This window comes from Wallemia mellicola (genome assembly GCF_000263375.1).
Source record: "Wallemia mellicola CBS 633.66 unplaced genomic scaffold WALSEscaffold_13, whole genome shotgun sequence".
NCBI classification, from domain to species: Eukaryota; Fungi; Basidiomycota; class Wallemiomycetes; order Wallemiales; family Wallemiaceae; genus Wallemia; species Wallemia mellicola.
Genome location: NW_006531970.1, coordinates 130,815 through 149,324, shown reverse-complemented (window position 1 = coordinate 149,324; position 18,510 = coordinate 130,815). Strand labels below are relative to the sequence as shown.

The following is an 18,510-nucleotide window of genomic DNA, read 5'->3' as shown; positions in this document are numbered from 1 at the left end:
GCCACCAAGGCCCTGTCAATTGTGCAGCAACAATAGGGCGATGATAAAGCGTCCAAAAACTGGTCAGCAAGTTTGCAAAGATTGCTTCTTCTTCGCATTTGAAGAGGAGATTCACAAGACTATCACAGACGCTGGAACATTCAAGAGAGGTGAGAGGGTAGCTATTGGTGCATCCGGTGGTAAAGGTGAGTCTTTATTTACCATTTTATCCATTTCTAACAAGATACGTCCCAGATTCAACCGTTTTGGCACATGTTATGAAAACACTCAATGATAGACATGACTATGGTTTGAACCTCTTTCTTTTATCCATAGATGAGGGTATAACTGGCTACAGAGACGATAGTCTGGAGACAGTCAAACGAAACAAAGAACAATACCAATTGCCACTTAAAATATTGAGTTACAATGAACTCTATGGTTGGACTATGGATCGTATAGTCGAAGCGGTTGGAAAGAAGAACAACTGCACTTTCTGTGGTGTTTTCCGTCGTCAGGCACTTGACAGAGGTGCATCGAGTCTGAATATTAGCCATATCGTTACTGGGCACAATGCAGATGATGTTGCAGAGACCGTCCTCATGAATATCCTCAGAGGTGATGTGAGCAGACTCGGTAGATGTGTCGAGATAACGACGCGCGGTGAAGACACCATCAAGCGCTCCAAGCCATTTAAATACACTTACGAGAAGGAGATTGTTATGTATGCCTACTTCAAAAAGTTGGATTATTTCTCGACGGAGTGTATATACTCTCCTGAAGCATATAGAGGTTTCGCCAGGACATACATCAAAGATCTTGAAGCACTCAGGCCGTCAACTATTATAGACATTATACATTCAGCCGAAAATATACGGATATCGGATGTTGTCCAGGATGCCTTACCAAAACAGCAGAAATGCAAGCGATGCGGCTACATATCCTCAAATGAGCTCTGTAAAGCATGTGTACTCCTACAAGGGCTTGAGAAGGGTACAGCGAAGATGGCTATCGGAAATAAAGCTAAGCATATATCCCAAGAAGTCACTGGGGACATACGTACTATCCCGATGTTCAAAATGCCAGAACAGCAACAGAAAGCAGAGCAGAGAGTGTAAATTACTTGTAAACATTTTATAGAATTATATATTATATATTTTTTGCATCTTTTTATCATTCAACTTATTCTCTCACTAAAACGACGAGAAGACAACTGATGAGCAATAGAATTGGAAGTTTGCTATTCTGCCAGCGTTGCGGTAGTTTACTCAATCCACCAGCGGATGATGACTCAATTAATTGCGAGGAGTGTGGCCTCGTAGAACATGCAGCTGGTGTGTCTTCTTCTCAGTAGATTTTAGCATTATCTTACTAGAAATATAGCATATGAGAATTTGAATATAGAAACACGCTCGCATCCAAACGCATTCCCTTCTTCGCTGCACCTTAAGAAATCCTTAGTTGTGAATACTATCGCTGATGGTGCGAAAGCAGCTGGAGCAGAGGTATATAGAAGATATTTTGCTAGGATATATTCTAACAAGTTCATCAGATCGACGAGAAGTGTCCTAGCTGTGGAAATGACAAGGCTACTTTCCAAACTTTACAATTACGTGAGTTTACTAGATGATTTCCGGAGAAATGTAACTAACGACATACAGGTTCTGCTGATGAAGGGTTAGTCTCCTCTTTCTGGTTGCAATGGAGAGTTTTCTCATGGTTGATATTGCGATATCGCTGCCTACCTGTATTGCAACCTCCAAAAATACCTTCTAACAACACAACAGTTCTACCGTCTTCTACACTTGCACAAAATGTGAATACAAATGGTGAGCAAGAGAGTGCAAAATTTCACGACTAAACTTACGCCCATTAGGTCACAAAATAACTAGATTGTTGATATAATTTATGTATAGACAATGTAATTTTAGAATTCCTCATTCAGAAAATAAAAGAAACTGCATAAGCTGTGGTATATCTATGCTATCAATGTCGTCAGTGGTGCTAGAAATGCTGAGCATGCTTGAAAATGAACGGCTCCAGCAGTTCAATTAACCACCTATTGGTATGACTATGCCCTGATTCCCGATATAGGGCACCAATGTATGCTTCAAATGTGTCTGCTTTCTTCTTGTTAGAGAGTGTGCTAGCGTGTGGAACCTTCTGCAATTTGTCAGAAAGGCCATATAGATCGCTGAAATAACTGAGGAAGTTATTATTGATTAACTTGCTTCTCAGTTTCGTCAGCTCGTTTGGTTGATATAAGGGAAATTTATCGTATATAGCATCTGTCTTGAGTGTTTGTTAGAAGATACACACCATTCGCTATAATATACCCACCACAACAGTCTCTAAGACGGTATCCCCGAGGAATTCGAGTCGCTCGTTATCGTATATGAAACAGCTTTTTTGAAGGCGATTTCCTTTAAGTCTATGAAAGGGAGTGTATACTCCCCTCGGTGTAAGCGTTTCGTATAAACCCTTATCAGACAACCAGGGCAACGGAGGTGGGAAATCTGAAGGAAGTGTTGGCATTTGATGTATAGAAGGATGTGAGGGGTATACCACACCCAAATCTAAACCATACTCAGACATTGGCCTACCCTTGACGATCCTATTTATACTAGTCTTCTTCAATTTGTTGAGATAGTTCATTCTATCTAGTTTGTGGATATCTTCATCGTCATTCTCGAGTTGTTTGTTCGTGTTGGCTAATGTGGGTACTAAAACGCTGTTCGGGAGTTCAACACGACCAAGTGGTGTAGGGTCGTTATCTTCATCTACTACCTCATCTACCGTAATATCAAAACTCTGATCGAGATCATCACATATTGATAAACTCATCAAAGATGTCTCTGCAGTGTCGATATTCTCATCATCACTATCGTCGATGGAGATAATGTCTTTCGGATTATTCGCTTGTATTTCTTTCATTGTAGACTCGATAAGACCAGTGAAGAGCTTCTCTAACCAATCTGTTAAAGTTTCATGGTTAAGCTCCCTATTAATCGCTCCGATGAACGCCAACAACGAGCGTCTTTTCTGATGTGGTGTTTTTATCGCGCTTATATCGAGGTTATCTATAAAACTCGCTAATGTAGCTATAGAAGTTATCTTATCGACTACTAAACAGATCTTCGCGTTTTTGTAGTTGCTACTGATGTACTCTATCTAACAAAATGAGCTTCTGCTGTAGCTATAGCCGCTGTTCCGACTCACCAGGAAAGCGTCCAACAAACCCTCGCCAATCCTCACTAACCACTGATCTTGTTCCAGACATTGTACTATTATGTTAGCTGTCAGCGGTGGCAGAGGTGGTGTTTCCACACCCTCTCGTGACATTCCTACGATTGAAAAGAAACAAGAGTGAAATCAATTAGGGAAATTACATTTATCAAGAAAATGGTACAGTTTGGTAGAACCTCAAGCCTCAGTTAGTTGCCAATAGCCATTGAGATTCTAATCCTATAACTGACGTAATCAAACCTGCTGCACTGACGACGCCCTCGTTGAGATTGAACATATCTAAGCCCTTGAATGGGATGAGTAAGTTGAGTCCGTCTTCAGCTAATGCTTTGCGGCTGGCTACACGTTCGCTAGGAGGTCTTTTAGTCGTTGTTTTCTTAGGAGTAGATAAAACCCACGTTATAACTTTCTCAACATTGGCGTCACCCTCTTTTTCGTCACTCAATGCTTGTCTGCGAGCTTTGACGAGTGTGCGTGAGAGCATTTGTTCTTTGTAGATACCTGTGATTACACCAGAGAGTAAACCTAATGCCCAGAACCTGTATGCATTCTTTGTGAATTTCTCACTTGTGGCCTTTGAAACAGGACGGATCTTTGTGAGGTGCAACTGAAAATTGTTAGGAAAAAAACAACAAAGTAAATACGCATAAAACGCGCAAAAAGTCATAACTCACCCAAAGAAGAGCGTCGAAGGAGAGGAACAGTGTGTAGTTCAAATGTCTAGAGATAGACAACGACTTTACAACAATATCGTTAGATTGATTGCTAAACGCCTTGATAGCCGCCTTGAGAGTCTCCATTGGTTTACCAAGACGCATGACTAGTGTTGTATTAGAAAGGAACCCTGGTTGTGTGTAACCCCCACTCACGCTTTCTGGATGTGCTCAATACCTGCTTGATAGCGTCGAGGCTGACACCTGCGAACGTACCCTGCGGGATACCATAGCGGGTGTAGAACCAAGCCAAAAGGCGGGCTGCGTATTGTACTGTACGGTAAAGCTCGTGTGCTGTTAGAAAAGACTATGACGAAGGAAATACACCTACTTTATCTCTTCCGTTAGTATATTTCAATAACTCAAGCGTGTTATCTAGTTTCTGATTTAATGCTACGCTCATGGCTGTATCAGTGCAAGAAGTGTCTGTCAGTCATATGACGGTCATTTTGATTAGCGGTGTGAACCGGATGGATGAAAAGAGTGCATATTACAATCGGTTTTATACCACTTAGACAATCTAGATAGTGGCTTATAGTCTGCGTCTACCAGTTTAATATCTTTGTCTGGCGATAAGCGTATGAATATTGACACATCTCTCAACGTCATAGAGAAGGAATACAGATATGCGAGTTCTTCTAGTGTGAGCGAGTCACCGAATTGTTTTATAACTTTCCATGTTGGTATAATATTTCCTTCTGGTATCTTTCCTATTGCTTGCTTCATTTTGGCGCTAGACGGTGATTTGACATTGAGATACTCTAGTCGGGGGTAAATGTGCTTGATATCTAATGGATCGCTGTAGAGTTGATAATACTTGAGCTTAGGTAATACATTGCTATCATTTAGTACGTCTATCAGTGCATTCGCAACTTCGTCACGGTTAAATACCTGAATACGTTCGCCTTTACTAAAAACCTTTAGAAATTTGCTATTTGTTGTCATCAAATGGATTATTTCCCCATACTGTTCACTTCTATCCTGAGAAAACAATCTAGTACTGTCAAATCCACATTTCAGCTTCATACGGGGTTCGTTGACGCCAACTGTCAAGGGATTCGCTATGGAGGCCCATTTCGGCTATTGTAATACAATTAAGAGTGCAATTTAGGTAGGAATACCACTTACTTTTAGTTCTACGACCAAATCATAATCTTTGATAAGATTTTCGGTAATCTGAGCGTGATTTGATAGACCTAAGGCTTCCCTGTTATTCAGAAAGCCTTCAGTTGTTACAAAATCAACATGGTTGATATGCGGTATTAGTTGTCTCAAAACGTCATAATAACTCTCCTCATTGTCTATAGCCTCTTCAGCCTTATCAATCCTCACTCTGATTAGCCTCTCATTGTCAAGTTTATACAAAATATTACCAGCACCCTTGCTAAAATAAGACATGATAGTAAATCAATAACCAACATTATCATATGTAAATAAAAAAAGAAGACAAAAATTTTCTTATATTCTGGGGTATATCACTTGTATATTTATGGAGAAGCAGCTTCTTGTGGCTTTGCATTATTAGCTTGGTTCTTGAGAGCCAACAATTGCTTAGATCTGAAAGCTTCGTAGTGAATTTGAGCGGTGGTTTCAATCAAATCCTGTAAGTGAGTTCTTGTAAGGAAGTTGCGCAACTTGACAAATTCACAGTGATCCTCATTTTCAACGTCGATAACACCCCAGCGAGTTTTACGACCTCTAACTTGGTTACCGTTGACGTTGAGTGTCTTTTGTGAACCGATGATAGCGAATGGGAGTGTCTCACGGACACCTTCGTTAATCTCTCTTTCATCTCTCTCGTCATCTTCAGCATCGAATGGGTACATCTTTATTTGATGGTATGCCAACTCTGAGGCGATTCTAGCCTTGAAAGATTCGCGCTCGGTGAGTGTTAAAGAGTCTGATTTGGCGATAACAGGTATAACGTTAACGACTTCAGCCAATTTCTTCATGACGATGACATCAATTGGACGTAAACCGTGTCCTGAAGGGTTGATAAAGTAAACACAAGCGTGTACTCTTGTGTCGACGATGTATTTGTCACGCATGGCGGTCAACTCCTTACGGAGGTAGGCGGAGTGCTGATCCTTGATGTACTTAACGATAGGTTCCCAGCAGCCGTCGTTGTTAACAAGGTCACCGAATCCAGGAGTGTCTACGATATTCAAGCGAAGTCTGACGCCATTTTCTTGAATAACGTGGGAGACGGTTTGAATTTCAGTAGTAGAGCGTGATTGTTCGTCTGGCTGGAAGCGACCTTTTGAATCGATCAATTGGCTCGCAAATAAGGTGTTTACCAAGGTAGACTTTCCGAGACCAGTTTGGCCGACGACCTGCGGGGCGGTGTTAGAGAATAGTAAAGAGCCAGTAGACTAGACAGACCATAACATTGAATTGGAAACCGCGCTTGAGGAGTTTGGTCTCGATTTGACGAGTAATGCTGTATATGCGCTGTCAGAAGTGTTCTTCGAGCTTATAAAAAGAGACGGACGAGTCGAAACCAACGTATTGACCAGGGTTGAGATTGTTTATCACCGGTGAAGTTGCTGCTGCTGCTGCCATAACGCTCTCTATGGTCTCTATTCAAAGTAGAGAGACCAATGCGCGAGACTAAAAATGAGCTTTAAACATTCCAAGCAAATTTTATGAATATTTCTATTAAATCGCTAATAAATTAGCTTAAATATACTGTCTACTCCTTGTATCCTCCCTCAGATTTACTCTGATATCCTCCTAGTCAAGTCACCCTCTAATGACGCGCTGGAGAGCAACTTCCATCATTTAGAACCTAAAACAGCAAAATAAATGTCTTTGTTATCAGATCGGCAGAGGGAAGAGCTGTATGTCCAGTCTTTACCAAGGCCGCAGCTAACGCCTCACTCAGACACAAGTCTCTTCTCGATTACTTGGAATCTTCCGGTTACGCAGACAGCGCACGCGCTCTCAGGCGTGATCTACAGCTCGAGGATATAGTCCTAGACTCGAAAGCCAAATACGCAGGCCTGCTTGAGAAGAAGTGGACGTCTGTCATTAGATTACAGAGGAAGGTACTCTATACGCTCCCTGCCCTCGTTACCTGTCTAACGAGCATCTCTAGGTGGTTGAACTTGAATCTAGAAACGCACAACTAAATGCAGAACTCTCATCGCCCGCTATGGCAACTAAAAGGCCCAAGTCTGTACACTTTTTACCTTCTGCACCAAAGCACACACTATCTGGACACAGATCGGCCGTCGTTTCAATATCCTTCCACCCAAAGTTCACCCTCATTGCTTCAGGATCCGACGACGCGTCTATAAAGGTCTGGGACTGGGATAGCGCAGAGTGCGAGCGCACACTCAGGGGGCACACCAAGGCCGTTCTTAGTTTAGATTACGATCAAAGTGGAAATCTTCTCGCTAGTGCCTCTTCAGACACGTCTATTAAGCTCTGGGATGCTGCTGGCGATTACGCGAATATCAAAACACTTTACGGACATGACGATAGTGTTAGCTGTGTGAGGTTCTTGGCCAACACTAACACTCTCATATCCTCGAGCAGAGACCAATCTATTAGGTTTTGGGAAATTTCTAGTGGATACTGCACCAGAACACTCAACCCGCATTCAGATTGGATCAGAGGGATTATACCGACGGATGACGGGAAAACCTTGGCTACGGCCTCTTCTGATCAGACCTCCGTGATCGTTGACATACCTACAGGTAACACAATCGGTGAACTGAGAGGACACGAGCATGTAATTGAATGCGTCGCATGGGCGCCAACATCTTCATACCAGAACATTTCTCAACTTATATCAGAAAACAGCAGCGCAATTGATAAAAGTGATTCAAATGACAGCAACAGGTTTTTGGCTACTGGATCACGTGATAAAACAATAAAACTTTGGGACGCTAGCACAAACCAATGCGTTTATACCTTTAACGGACACGATAGTTGGGTAAAGAGCATAATGTTTCACCCTGCTGGTACACACCTGCTGTCGTCATCCGAAGACAAATCAATCAAGATTTGGGATCTAACTACAGGAAGATGCACTCGTACTATCGAGGACGCGCATAAGAATTTCATAAATAGCTTAACATGGGGACGACAAACGATGCCCGATAACGCCAATTTGAATAGGAGGTTTAGCATGCCACAACCACCTCTGCGCTCGATGAGTGGTGGCGATGTTCTCAGAAGTGTTCAACAGCAGGCCCAGAGTATATCACGACCATTGAACGTCATTGCTTCGGCCAGTTCTGACACGACTATAAAGGTGAGTAAAGCGTCACTATAGCTATGTAATCGCTGATAAAGATTTAGATATGGACGCCGTGATGACAATAATGGAACGATTAGATAACTGATATATACCCATAAAACACTCATTAATACGTCTAATTTTCTTATAAGATACGGAAACCTTTTATATTTTCTGCATTCAACGGGTCTAAGGACTTGTATATATTTATAATACATTACTACAATTTCTTGAGTAGAACCATCATCATATTAGACCGTCTTCTGAGAGCTACGCGGGTGAATAAAATGATAAGCCTGACGAATAGTGAAAATCATTTATGTGAGATTTTATCTGGATGTACAGCTAAACTACGCCGTGAAGACGCCAGTTTGGCAGCACTCGAGTTGAGAATAGCGGGTGGATGGGTGCGCGATAAGTTACTTGGGAAGCCTTCAGATGATATAGATGTGGCTATAACACCCCTAACTGGTTTACCATTCGCTGAAGCACTCGCGGAATACCTCCAATCAATTGAGCCACAGCAGAAGATATCGATAGCAAGAATAGATGCTAACCCTAATCAAAGCAAGCATTTAGAAACTGCTCGCATGAAAGTATCCGGATACGAAGTCGATTTTGTTAACTTGCGTTCTGAGACGTATGCAACTGGCTCACGTATACCACAAATGAGCTTGGGGACACCACTCGAGGATGCACTCAGGCGAGACATAACCATAAATTCGCTTTTTTACAATATACATACACGACAGGTTGAAGATTTCACAGGAAAGGGTTTGGAGGACCTCAAGAATGGCCTGGTTAGGACACCCTTGGAGCCATTCCAGACATTTAGCGACGATCCACTTAGAGTACTTCGTTGCATTAGGTTTGCGACGAGGTACGGTTTCACACTAGACAACACAATCATAGAGGCTGCTCAGAGAGATGCAATTCGGAGGGGCGTCTGCGAGAATGTCTCGAAGGAGCGTATTGGTACGGAGATTGACAAGATGCTTAACTGTAGGTTAAAGTATTCTAAGTTTTATCATTTACTTACATCACTAGCACAACAGCCTCTCGAGGCACTCACGAACCTCTCGAAAACAAAGCTGCATGATATTGTCTTCGGTGTCTCTGGAGATGGCGTAGAGGGTGATGCACTCGAGGCCAGTTATGCGCTCGCTGCAGGACACCTCCTCCAGTACGCACTTTATGAGCCTGCCAAATTGGGTATCACTGAGAGGCTGTCACAGTTCGTCACACAAGACAAGCTGCTTATTAGGAGACTATGGTTGGGTGTCGCTCTTATACCCTACTTTAACATGCAAGTGAAGGAGAAGAAGAAGATCGTCACCGCACCTGCATTTATTGCTAGCAACTGTTTGAAAGTAAGTTACAATATTATTGATAAATACCTAAACTCAATCGACTTCAGTATGGCAATGCTGAGCGGGCACACATCGACAATCTCGTCCTCGGTTGCAACTTCATTCGTGAAAATATCAGGGGTATTGATCTGAATGACAGGGTTGCGCTTGCGTCGGCTCTGAGACATGTGAATGTACATAGGTCTGCACAAGGGACAGACTGGGCCGCGACAGTACTCTTCACACTCCTTCAGGAGCTCCTCGAGGTGTACTACAGGAGTGGATGTAACGATGGTAAGTAAGCGCTTTTCAAAGTACCCATTAACGTATAGATAGACGCATTCAGATCAGATGACATCACCTCTGTTGTTGGTCTTTACAACACATTCGTCGAGTCTGCAGTGACGACTCTTGATATCCCAAGAGAACTAGAGTCGAGGCCAATACTGGATGGGAAGCGTATCATTTCAGTGCTGCACCTGAAACCTGGTCCACAGATACAGGAAATCAACGAGAAGGTGATCCTCTGGCAGTTGAGGCATCCGACCGGAGGAGAAGCTGAATGTGAGGCCTTCCTCCTGAGCGAACAAGCCGAGGGAAGGATCCCAGGGCCGCAAGCGGTGGATGACGCACCGAAGAAACGCAAAAAGTAAAGAGTCTAAAATATCATCATTCCTTGCATATGTGTGTATTTTACAAATATTGAGATTTTTGTGCAACCAAATCGTGAGAATGTAGGTATAATGGCTAAAGGAATGTGTTTTAAACCAACACACAGCCCTTTTGCTTCCGCTTTGATTTACGTCCCTGTGGAACCAAGACAGCTCTGATTGCTTCGTCGAATACACCCTTGAGACCCTTCTGGGTGAGGGCCGAACATTCGAGGTACTTGATAGCGTTAATGTCCTTCGAGAGTTCGACACCCTGGGAGTAGTTGATCGGTTCCATCCTACGGGCTCTCAAGGCGTTTACAGCCTGAGGATCAGATCTAAGATCGAGCTTTGTGCCTACGAGGATGATTGGAACGCCCGGGGCGTGATGCGAGATTTCTGGCCACCACTGGGGCTGTTAAAAACTGGGAAAGAAGTGAGAGCTACGTACTTTATATTTAACGTTTTCGAACGATGCCGGCGAGTGGATGGAGAAACAGCAGAGGAAGATGTCAGTCTGGGGGTATGAAAGCGGTCTCAACCTGTCGTAGTCTTCCTGACCGGCGGTATCCCAGCTGGAAGGCGTTAGAGTGCAGACGTAATAGAAATACGCTTACAGTCCCAATAAGACCGGCTTTCCGTCGAGGAGGACGGTCGCCTGGTAGTTGTCGAAGACGGTCGGGACATAGTCGCTCTACGGCGCGCATGAGAACAAAAGAGCGAGTTTATTAACGACCCACTGGGAATTGATTCGTGGTGTAGCTAATCAGTAGGCAGGTCTTCCCGACCGCACCGTCGCCGACACTAGAACGGCTTAGTTAATTAATAAATAAAGCGCTAGACCTACACAACGCATTTTATATTCTTTGAAGCCATTTTTATATTTTCGCCCTTCGGATTTGAAATTAATTTTTTTTTGGACGCTCACTCAATAGCGTATTCGAAAGCACCTCTTGCCTCCAAACTAAGTAAAAAAATAATGTTGAGCCGCAACATACTCTCCAGAGTCGCTAGGTCCACTGCGGCTGCCAGCGTTCGCAGAGCCAACGCAGCTGCGTTCTCCACCGCGAGATTCGCCCCAGCTATGGCTAAGCCAACGATCTCAAAAGTCCAATTAAAGGCTACCCGTGGATACGCTACCGAAACCGCCCAAGTCGGTAACATCAAGCAAGTCATTGGTGCGTTTTGCTTTTTTTCGGCACTATTCGCTTTACTCACCCACGCTCCCCAGGTGCCGTCGTTGACGTTCAATTCGACACCGAAGACCTCCCAGCGATCTTCAACGCCTTGGAAGTTCAACACAACGGTCCAAAGGTCGTCCTCGAGGTTGCACAACACCTTGGTGAAAACACCGTCCGTGCAATTTCTATGGAGGGTACCGACGGTCTCGTCAGAGGCACAAAGGTCGTCGACACCGGCGCTCCAATCTCCATCCCAGTCGGTCCAAAGACCCTCGGTCGTATCATCAACGTCACCGGTGATCCAATCGATGAGAGAGGTCCAGTCGAGGGTGTCAAGAGATCACCAATCCACGCTGAACCACCTGCATTCACTGAACAATCCACCGCTGCCGAAGTCCTCGAGACCGGTATCAAGGTCGTCGACTTGCTCGCCCCATACGCTCGTGGTGGTAAGATCGGTCTTTTCGGTGGTGCCGGTGTCGGTAAAACTGTCTTGATTCAAGAACTTATCAACAACGTTGCTAAGGCTCACGGTGGTTACTCCGGTTAGTCGAGTTTTGAATTAAAAAAATTAATGTCTCACAACTTTACAGTCTTCTGTGGTGTCGGTGAACGTACCCGTGAAGGTAACGATCTTTACCACGAAATGATTGAAACTGGTGTTATTAACCTCGAAGGTGACTCAAAGGTCGCTCTCGTTTTCGGTCAAATGAACGAACCACCTGGTGCTCGTGCCCGTGTTGCCCTCACTGGTCTCACCATCGCTGAATACTTCCGTGATGACGAAGGTCAAGATGTCTTGCTCTTCATTGACAACATTTTCCGTTTCACTCAAGCAGGTTCTGAGGTCTCTGCCCTTCTCGGTCGTATCCCATCTGCCGTCGGTTACCAACCAACCCTCTCAACTGATATGGGTGCTATGCAAGAACGTATCACTACCACCAAGAAGGGTTCTATCACCTCTGTCCAAGCCGTTTACGTCCCAGCTGATGACTTGACTGATCCAGCTCCAGCTACCACTTTCGCGCACTTGGATGCCACCACTGTCTTGTCACGTGGTATTGCCGAATTAGGTATTTACCCAGCTGTCGACCCACTCGACTCAAAGTCACGTATGCTTGACCCACGTATCATTGGTGAAGAACACTACAACGTTGCAACCCAAGTCCAACGTATCCTTCAAGACTACAAGTCCCTTCAAGATATCATTGCCATTCTCGGTATGGATGAACTTTCTGAAGAAGACAAGTTGACCGTCGAACGTGCACGTAAGATCCAACGTTTCATGTCACAACCATTCGCTGTCGCACAAGTTTTCACTGGTTTCGAAGGAAAGCTTGTCTCACTCGCAGACACCATTCGCTCATTCAAGGAAATCCTTACTGGAAAGTATGATCACCTCGTTGAATCATCTTTCTACATGGTTGGTACCATCGAAGAAGCACAAGCTAAGGGTGAAGCCCTCGCTCGTGAATCTGCTGGCCAATAGATTAGAAGATGTATTTAAAACGACGATAATAAAACCAAATAAAATTGATTTAATTTTCTTTCTCAATCTCTTTTGTTTGTTTTGTCTGGTATTTTATTAGTATTTCTCCATTCTTTGTTAGTAACGACGATGTCAGACGGCGACAAAAAGGCGGAGAAGCCAACGACCCTGATGGATGCCCTCCACCAGGCTAATCAGAACTCAGCTAGGAATATTGAGTACGTCCAGGAGTTCACGCTCAAGAGAATGTTCAAACTCGGTGAGTAATCATTCTCGCACGTAAGTCTATATTTAACCGTCTTCCTTTTAGCCTCTCTTGTAGCACTCACTGCTTACTTACTAGCATTCCAATCCTACCTCATCAAATCATCCCTCAATCCCGTCTTCGGTGCCTTCAACACTGAAATTCCCCATAGAGTACTCACCGGTGTCTTATCTGTCCTCCCCTTGCCATTGGCTATGCAGAAGGACAACTTACGCGGTATCAGAAACACTATCAAGCCATTCGCCGTTGTTCTCATTTGCGCACTCTCGAATCCATTCACTGTTCGCATCATTGCCGAGAAGTCATCAGAATATGGCATCGTCTGGGGCCCTAGAGTAGCCTGGGCCGTATTGCAAGCTCCTGCATGGATTTTCGCTGTCACAAACCTTTACGAACACCTACTCAAATTGTGTCCAGAAGCTCTTCAATATGGTTTGCCTTTACTTGGTTCATTTACTATCCCTAGTGTTGAAGCTAGTCTCACTAGAATGCTCACACGTGGTTTCCTCAGTTCTTACATGCCATCAGATCCAACTGCTTTCTTGAAGTTGATTTCTCTCCCAGCTGCTCTCATTTCAGTCGTTATCGCACTCGGTATGGGTAAGGCAGAAAAAGACAGCATCTTTACTAGCAGCAAGTCACGTAACTTACTTGTCATTCCTGTTATTCTCGTCGCTTTAACCCTCGCCAACTTTGCACCAAGAGAGGCGGTCCCTGGTCACCCTATCCTCGACAGAACACAATCAGTTACTGGTCAAATCATCGTTGGTGAAGATCTCAACCAAGGTTTCAGATATATGCGCGCAGATCATAGCTTATTGGGTGGTTTATGGGTTGGCCCATCGAAGGATGCTTTACTCAACCAATACGGACAGGATGCCGACTTGAACGATGAACTCGTTGTAAAGAACAGTGAGAGCATCTACACTACTTTCCTCCTCCAGGAAGCTGTCAGACTTGTAGAAAGACCACAATCTGATCTCGATGAGAAGGCACTCATTATTGGTTTGGGTATTGGTGTCACCGCTAGTGCTTTCGACAAACACGGTATTGAACTCTCCGTCGCTGAAATTGACCCAGCTGTTTACAAATACGCAGTCGATTACTTTGGCGCACCGGAACCAGCTCATCTTAAGTTAACTGACGCTCGCCGTGCAGTCATCGACTGGATTATCGATATGGAAGGCGAAAAGGATAAATTCGATTATGTCATTCACGATGTCTTCACCGGTGGTGGTGTACCAGGTCGCTTGTTTACCACCGAAACATGGGAACAAATTAAGTACGGTATGAAAGAATCTGGTGTTTTGGCAGTCAACTTCGCTGGTATCGCCTCTTCTGAGGCCTCAAAGATGGTCATCGGTACACTTCTCAACAACTTCCCTCAATGTAGAGCCTTCTCTGATCGTCAAGTACCAGAATCAGCTGAGGAGTTCATCAACATGGTCATCTTCTGTACTAAGTTTGACACACCTCAATTGGACTTTAGACCAGCTACTAGTCAGGATACTTTGAATTCGATCCTCCGCACGAGAGTATTGACTGGTTTCTTGAACCACGAAATTGACTTGTCTGAATACAAGGGAACAAATGAACACCTCCTCTGGGATTCAAATGCTAAGAAGTTAAACAGCGTTCAGCAAAATTCAGCAATGCATCACTGGGATGTCATGAGACAAGTTCTACCAAACCAAGCATGGGTCTCTGCGATTTAGTTTAATATAGAAATTAATGTAATGAATCCTTTTTAATTTTGATCTATTTCATTTAATGAAAAAACGCGTGTCTTCTCACTTAACAACCATGGACGATCCAATAAACACAATATTTGGAGAGAATCCACCAAATTTGTACACAGTTTTAGGACTCAAACAAGATGATAAACCTTCTACTTTTGATATAAAAAAGTCTTACCACAAGTTAGCATTACAGCATCACCCAGATAAGGATCCGTCAGCTGACGCCTCAGAGCGTTTTCAGAAGGTTAGTTTCGCCTATGCTGTACTCTCAGATGAAGGCAAGAGAAGCAAGTATGACAAGACGGGCAGAACGTCTGACTTGGGTATTGAGATAAACGAGGATTTCACATGGGATGATTACTTTAATGAGCAGTTTGAACGTGTTACTTGGGAAGCATTAGCGGAAGACAGGAAGAGGTATCAAGGTGAGTGATAAATTACGCGTCGTACGCCTCGTACGCGTCCCATCGCGTGAAACCCATTTGACATCTATATACAGGCTCAGAGGATGAACTCAATGATTTAAAACGCGCTTATGAAGAATGCGACGGAGATCTTGATCAGATATTCAGTCAAATTCCACACTCCAGCATCCTTGACGATGAAGATCGTTTTATTGACATTATTAAAGCTGAAATAGACAAAGGAGCACTCCCTAAGAACAAGAAATTCGATAAAAGTATTACGGGCGTCGCTCGCAAATCACGTACGAAGAAGGCTGAGAAAGAAGCGGACGAAGCTGAGCAACTCAGACGCGAACTCGAACTAGGAAGCGATTTTGAAGAAGTGGAAGGCGAAGACGAAGATGATAGCGCGCTAGCGAAGCTCATTTCCGCACGTGGTGACAAACGACAGACCGGACTCGATGGTCTTGTGAGTGCACTTGAGGAGAAGTACGCCAAACCAAAGAAGAACAAAGGCAAAGGAAAGGAAGTGACTAATATGAAGAAACGTATAGCAAGTGAAAGCGACGAAGAAGAGCCAACGGAAGAAGAATTTCAGAAAGCTCAAGAGAAGTTAAAGAAATCATCTAAATCATCTAAATCAAAGAAGCAGAAATCTTAAATGTCCTGTATTTCATGTATGATTATCACTACTATTGTTTTCTGAAACTTCGCTTCGAATATGCAGGTACAACTATTGCTTATCAGGCGGGTGTAAAGCGTGATTAATCAATTTGCAATGATATCGGGAAGTATTTATAGGTAGAACTTGTTGTTTTTTCCCTATCGATCATGTTAGAAAATAGATTAAGACTCTCTTTGGTAGCCTTATTGGCTGCTGCTGGTGCATCCCCATCGCCTAAATCACCACTTCCGTGGTTTGAGGCAGGCAAGGTGAGTAGCTATGACTCCTTGGTGCTGTACTAGAGCAATCATACGCGTTTGATCTCTAAAGACGTATCAAGAAGTCAAAAATTATCAACTCGTACAGAGCTAACAATGACGCGTAGTCTGGTGCCATCGTTTCAGAAAACAACCACTGCTCTAATGTGGGATTACAACTCTTAGGAGAAGGTGCGCATACCTTTTGCATGCCATACCTTATTTAACTAACTACCACAGGTGGTAGTGCAGCTGATGCAATTATCGGGTATGTAAAACTAGACTTTAGCACCATAGCTAACCCCTCCGTTTAGCACAATCTTGTGTGTGAACACGATCTCCGCTTATCACAGTGGTACGCAGATTTTCAGAGACATTATGACGGTAGCTAACAATCGCAGGTATCGGTGGTGGTGGTTTTGCGCTTATTAAAGAAGAATCTGGTGACTACAAGTTCTTAGATTTTAGAGAGACTGCGCCTGCAGCTTCTAATAAGACGATGTTTATTGATAATCCACACAACAGGTATGGTTTTAATATGCTTCAGTAGTTATTATTTAACTTTATTACAGCACAATTGGTGGTTTGGCTGTCGGTGTACCAGGTGAAATCCGTGGTTTGGAATATTTGCATTCTAATTATGGTAGATTGCCCTGGAGCCGTCCATTCGAGATCGCTGCTGAAGTTGCAGAAGGCTTCACCATCGAGCAAGACCTTTCGGCTAAAATCAAGTCGAGCGATGCTTCTTATGGCTTCCTACGTGAAGATCCTCTCTGGAGTGAGGTCTATGCGCCTGAAGGCAAGGTTCTCTCCTTGGGAGACACTGTCTCAAACAAGAAGTTAGTAGATACCTACCGTAAAATCGGTAATGAAGGCCCCGATACCTTCTATACTGGTGAAATTGCAGACAATATCATCAAAGCTATTCAAAATTCTGGTGGTATTATGACACACGATGACTTAAAGAACTACGAAATCCTCGAGCGCGACGTACTCAGTGCAGACTTTGATGCATACACTGTATATAGTACTTCAGCGCCTTCATCGGGTGCTGTCGTACTATCTGCTCTCAATACACTGCAACATTTCGACGAGGAAATTTGGCGAAATGACAACCACACAGCACAAGCTCTGGTAGAAAGTATGAAGGTACGTATAAGCTCGGTCGAGGGTTGTTAGCTTAATGGGCGTGATAGTTTGCCTATGGTATCCGTGGTCAATTGGCCGATCCAAACTACGTGAAGAATGTTTCAGATATACAAGCATCAGCAATTACCAAAGAAGCCGGAGAAGCATTCTACAATAGAATTAGCTTGGACAAGACCCACGAGCCTGACTATTACACCGTGGAGCCCCAGGAATTGGTTGAAGCAGGTACATCGCATCTTCTGGCAATTGACGGCACTGGTCTCGTAATTTCTTTAACTACTACGGTAAACACAATATTTGCAAGTCATGTTATGACCGAAAATGGTTTGGTTTTGAACAATGAGATGGATGATTTTAGCACCAAGGGAGAATCAAACAGCTTTGGTCTTACAGCTTCATCGGTAAATTTCCCGGAACCTGGTAAAAGGTATGGCTAAATGTTAATTATGTGCTCACAGCTAAATTATCCCTTTCAGACCACAAAGTTCAATTTCTCCGGGCATAGTGGAAGACAAAGACGGCAATGTTGTCTTGGTATTTGGAAGTGCTGGAGGCAGTCAAATACCTACTGCTAACATTCAAACTGTTGTCAACTTCATCAAGAAGGGTCTGCCTGTAGAAGAAGCTATTGGTGCTCCAAGACTACACAATCAGTTGTTACCAGCAAAAACAGTATTGGAATATGCTGGTGAATTTACCAGAGGATACAGTAATAGCACTGCACAATACTTAATAGATATTGGTCATAACGTTACTTTCACCAGTCCTGGTGGTTCAACAGCCTGTGCTTTGAGCAGAAGCGAAGACGGTTCATACGTAGCTGGTCCGGAAACTAGACTTTTCAATTCTGGCGGTAATTCTATTTAGAGTCATTTTTTTCCATCTAGATGGATCGTACACTTTCGTTGTGCACCAGTCAAAAATTTCCATGAAATAATAATATACATAAAAGCTTACCTTCACAATCGATCAGTCTGTCATACTTAATAAATTTCACTCGTCTGATTTGTCAGTATTTTAAAAATAACCCAATAACATTGCGATGGCGCTTAAGTTATGTACTTGTTAGCAATGAAATTTTTACGTTCATCTAATAAGTAATAATAATACGCCATGAGAATGCACCTGCTTGGTATATCTTAGAATAACATCCAAACAAAGTTACTATTTAATTTTATA

At 43.4% G+C, this 18,510-nt stretch overlaps 9 protein-coding genes across 9 annotated transcripts; 7 read left to right on the top strand and 2 right to left on the bottom strand.

Annotated features, from left to right (window-relative positions):
* Nucleotides 1-8: 8 nt before the first annotated feature.
* Nucleotides 9-6,272, top strand: WALSEDRAFT_60671 (cytoplasmic tRNA 2-thiolation protein 1). Its single transcript, XM_006958917.1, has 3 exons — nt 9-185; nt 235-1,146; nt 5,433-6,272. Exons 1-2 carry the CDS (start codon nt 41-43, stop codon nt 1,095-1,097), a joined length of 1,008 nt encoding a protein of 335 aa, XP_006958979.1. The 5' UTR covers nt 9-40; the 3' UTR covers nt 1,098-1,146; nt 5,433-6,272.
* WALSEDRAFT_60668 (cell division/GTP binding protein) lies at nt 950-6,537 on the bottom strand. Its single transcript, XM_006958916.1, has 4 exons — nt 6,430-6,537; nt 6,321-6,378; nt 5,433-6,271; nt 950-1,146 (listed from the first exon to the last, which is right to left on the bottom strand). Exons 1-4 carry the CDS (start codon nt 6,498-6,500, stop codon nt 1,122-1,124), a joined length of 993 nt encoding a protein of 330 aa, XP_006958978.1. The 5' UTR covers nt 6,501-6,537; the 3' UTR covers nt 950-1,121.
* A 206-nt stretch (nt 6,538-6,743) lies between these two features.
* On the top strand, nt 6,744-8,261 carry WALSEDRAFT_51788 (nuclear distribution protein PAC1; the record flags this gene model as incomplete). Its single annotated transcript, XM_006958915.1, has 4 exons — nt 6,744-6,778; nt 6,823-6,985; nt 7,036-8,199; nt 8,247-8,261. 4 exons carry the CDS (start codon nt 6,744-6,746, stop codon nt 8,259-8,261), a joined length of 1,377 nt encoding a protein of 458 aa, XP_006958977.1.
* A 176-nt stretch (nt 8,262-8,437) lies between these two features.
* On the top strand, nt 8,438-10,247 carry WALSEDRAFT_32965 (hypothetical protein). Its single transcript, XM_006958914.1, has 4 exons — nt 8,438-9,186; nt 9,232-9,554; nt 9,602-9,827; nt 9,870-10,247. The coding sequence occupies exons 1-4, from the start codon at nt 8,472-8,474 to the stop codon at nt 10,184-10,186; spliced, it is 1,581 nt and encodes a 526-aa protein (XP_006958976.1). The 5' UTR covers nt 8,438-8,471; the 3' UTR covers nt 10,187-10,247.
* Nucleotides 10,079-12,878, bottom strand: WALSEDRAFT_46814 (hypothetical protein). Its single transcript, XM_006958913.1, has 8 exons — nt 12,801-12,878; nt 11,954-12,780; nt 11,419-11,906; nt 11,031-11,365; nt 10,924-10,987; nt 10,801-10,877; nt 10,635-10,758; nt 10,079-10,592 (listed from the first exon to the last, which is right to left on the bottom strand). Exons 4-8 carry the CDS (start codon nt 11,057-11,059, stop codon nt 10,296-10,298), a joined length of 591 nt encoding a protein of 196 aa, XP_006958975.1. The 5' UTR covers nt 11,060-11,365; nt 11,419-11,906; nt 11,954-12,780; nt 12,801-12,878; the 3' UTR covers nt 10,079-10,295.
* Nucleotides 10,593-12,919, top strand: WALSEDRAFT_32961 (beta subunit of the F1 sector of mitochondrial F1F0 ATP synthase). The gene is made up of 3 exons (XM_006958912.1): nt 10,593-11,361; nt 11,415-11,909; nt 11,958-12,919. The coding sequence occupies exons 1-3, from the start codon at nt 11,163-11,165 to the stop codon at nt 12,851-12,853; spliced, it is 1,590 nt and encodes a 529-aa protein (XP_006958974.1). The 5' UTR covers nt 10,593-11,162; the 3' UTR covers nt 12,854-12,919.
* Nucleotides 12,920-12,972: 53 nt separating this feature from the next.
* Nucleotides 12,973-14,881, top strand: WALSEDRAFT_60666 (S-adenosyl-L-methionine-dependent methyltransferase). The gene is made up of 2 exons (XM_006958911.1): nt 12,973-13,112; nt 13,164-14,881. Exons 1-2 carry the CDS (start codon nt 12,983-12,985, stop codon nt 14,831-14,833), a joined length of 1,800 nt encoding a protein of 599 aa, XP_006958973.1. The 5' UTR covers nt 12,973-12,982; the 3' UTR covers nt 14,834-14,881.
* Nucleotides 14,882-15,014: 133 nt separating this feature from the next.
* WALSEDRAFT_8144 (DnaJ-domain-containing protein) lies at nt 15,015-15,460 on the top strand (the record flags this gene model as incomplete). Its single annotated transcript, XM_006958838.1, has 2 exons — nt 15,015-15,282; nt 15,357-15,460. Coding segments are annotated over 2 exons (372 nt in total), but the record flags the coding sequence as incomplete, so codon positions are not given.
* A 625-nt stretch (nt 15,461-16,085) lies between these two features.
* On the top strand, nt 16,086-18,380 carry WALSEDRAFT_32959 (gamma-glutamyltranspeptidase). Its single transcript, XM_006958910.1, has 8 exons — nt 16,086-16,194; nt 16,311-16,374; nt 16,423-16,450; nt 16,497-16,537; nt 16,584-16,707; nt 16,755-17,331; nt 17,379-17,758; nt 17,808-18,380. Exons 1-8 carry the CDS (start codon nt 16,093-16,095, stop codon nt 18,196-18,198), a joined length of 1,707 nt encoding a protein of 568 aa, XP_006958972.1. The 5' UTR covers nt 16,086-16,092; the 3' UTR covers nt 18,199-18,380.
* Nucleotides 18,381-18,510: the final 130 nt, after the last annotated feature.

What these genes read in the sequence shown, in the direction of transcription:
- WALSEDRAFT_60671 (XM_006958917.1), top strand. Translation starts at nt 41, where the DNA reads ATGATAAAGCGTCCAAAAACTGGTCAGCAAGTTTGCAAAGATTGCTTC. An exon ending in TGGTGCATCCGGTGGTAAAG is followed by an intron (nt 186 to 234) that starts GTGAGTCTTTAT and finishes GATACGTCCCAG; the next exon opens with ATTCAACCGTTTTGGCACAT.
- WALSEDRAFT_60668 (XM_006958916.1), bottom strand. Translation starts at nt 6,500, where the DNA reads ATGGCAGCAGCAGCAGCAACTTCACCGGTGATAAACAATCTCAACCCT. An exon ending in CAATACGTTGGTTTCGACTC is followed by an intron (nt 6,379 to 6,429) that starts GTCCGTCTCTTT and finishes GCGCATATACAG; the next exon opens with CATTACTCGTCAAATCGAGA. An exon ending in GTTTCCAATTCAATGTTATG is followed by an intron (nt 6,272 to 6,320) that starts GTCTGTCTAGTC and finishes ACCGCCCCGCAG; the next exon opens with GTCGTCGGCCAAACTGGTCT.
- WALSEDRAFT_32965 (XM_006958914.1), top strand. Translation starts at nt 8,472, where the DNA reads ATGATAAGCCTGACGAATAGTGAAAATCATTTATGTGAGATTTTATCT. An exon ending in TTGCTAGCAACTGTTTGAAA is followed by an intron (nt 9,555 to 9,601) that starts GTAAGTTACAAT and finishes AATCGACTTCAG; the next exon opens with TATGGCAATGCTGAGCGGGC. An exon ending in CAGGAGTGGATGTAACGATG is followed by an intron (nt 9,828 to 9,869) that starts GTAAGTAAGCGC and finishes ACGTATAGATAG; the next exon opens with ACGCATTCAGATCAGATGAC.
- WALSEDRAFT_46814 (XM_006958913.1), bottom strand. Translation starts at nt 11,059, where the DNA reads ATGGCTTCAAAGAATATAAAATGCGTTGT. An exon ending in ACACCACGAATCAATTCCCA is followed by an intron (nt 10,878 to 10,923) that starts GTGGGTCGTTAA and finishes TGCGCGCCGTAG; the next exon opens with AGCGACTATGTCCCGACCGT. An exon ending in TCGAAAACGTTAAATATAAA is followed by an intron (nt 10,593 to 10,634) that starts GTACGTAGCTCT and finishes TAACAGCCCCAG; the next exon opens with TGGTGGCCAGAAATCTCGCA.
- WALSEDRAFT_32961 (XM_006958912.1), top strand. Translation starts at nt 11,163, where the DNA reads ATGTTGAGCCGCAACATACTCTCCAGAGTCGCTAGGTCCACTGCGGCT. An exon ending in TAACATCAAGCAAGTCATTG is followed by an intron (nt 11,362 to 11,414) that starts GTGCGTTTTGCT and finishes CACGCTCCCCAG; the next exon opens with GTGCCGTCGTTGACGTTCAA. An exon ending in GGCTCACGGTGGTTACTCCG is followed by an intron (nt 11,910 to 11,957) that starts GTTAGTCGAGTT and finishes ACAACTTTACAG; the next exon opens with TCTTCTGTGGTGTCGGTGAA.
- WALSEDRAFT_60666 (XM_006958911.1), top strand. Translation starts at nt 12,983, where the DNA reads ATGTCAGACGGCGACAAAAAGGCGGAGAAGCCAACGACCCTGATGGAT. An exon ending in CAAGAGAATGTTCAAACTCG is followed by an intron (nt 13,113 to 13,163) that starts GTGAGTAATCAT and finishes TCTTCCTTTTAG; the next exon opens with CCTCTCTTGTAGCACTCACT.
- WALSEDRAFT_32959 (XM_006958910.1), top strand. Translation starts at nt 16,093, where the DNA reads ATGTTAGAAAATAGATTAAGACTCTCTTTGGTAGCCTTATTGGCTGCT. An exon ending in ATTACAACTCTTAGGAGAAG is followed by an intron (nt 16,375 to 16,422) that starts GTGCGCATACCT and finishes TAACTACCACAG; the next exon opens with GTGGTAGTGCAGCTGATGCA. An exon ending in GCAGCTGATGCAATTATCGG is followed by an intron (nt 16,451 to 16,496) that starts GTATGTAAAACT and finishes CCCTCCGTTTAG; the next exon opens with CACAATCTTGTGTGTGAACA.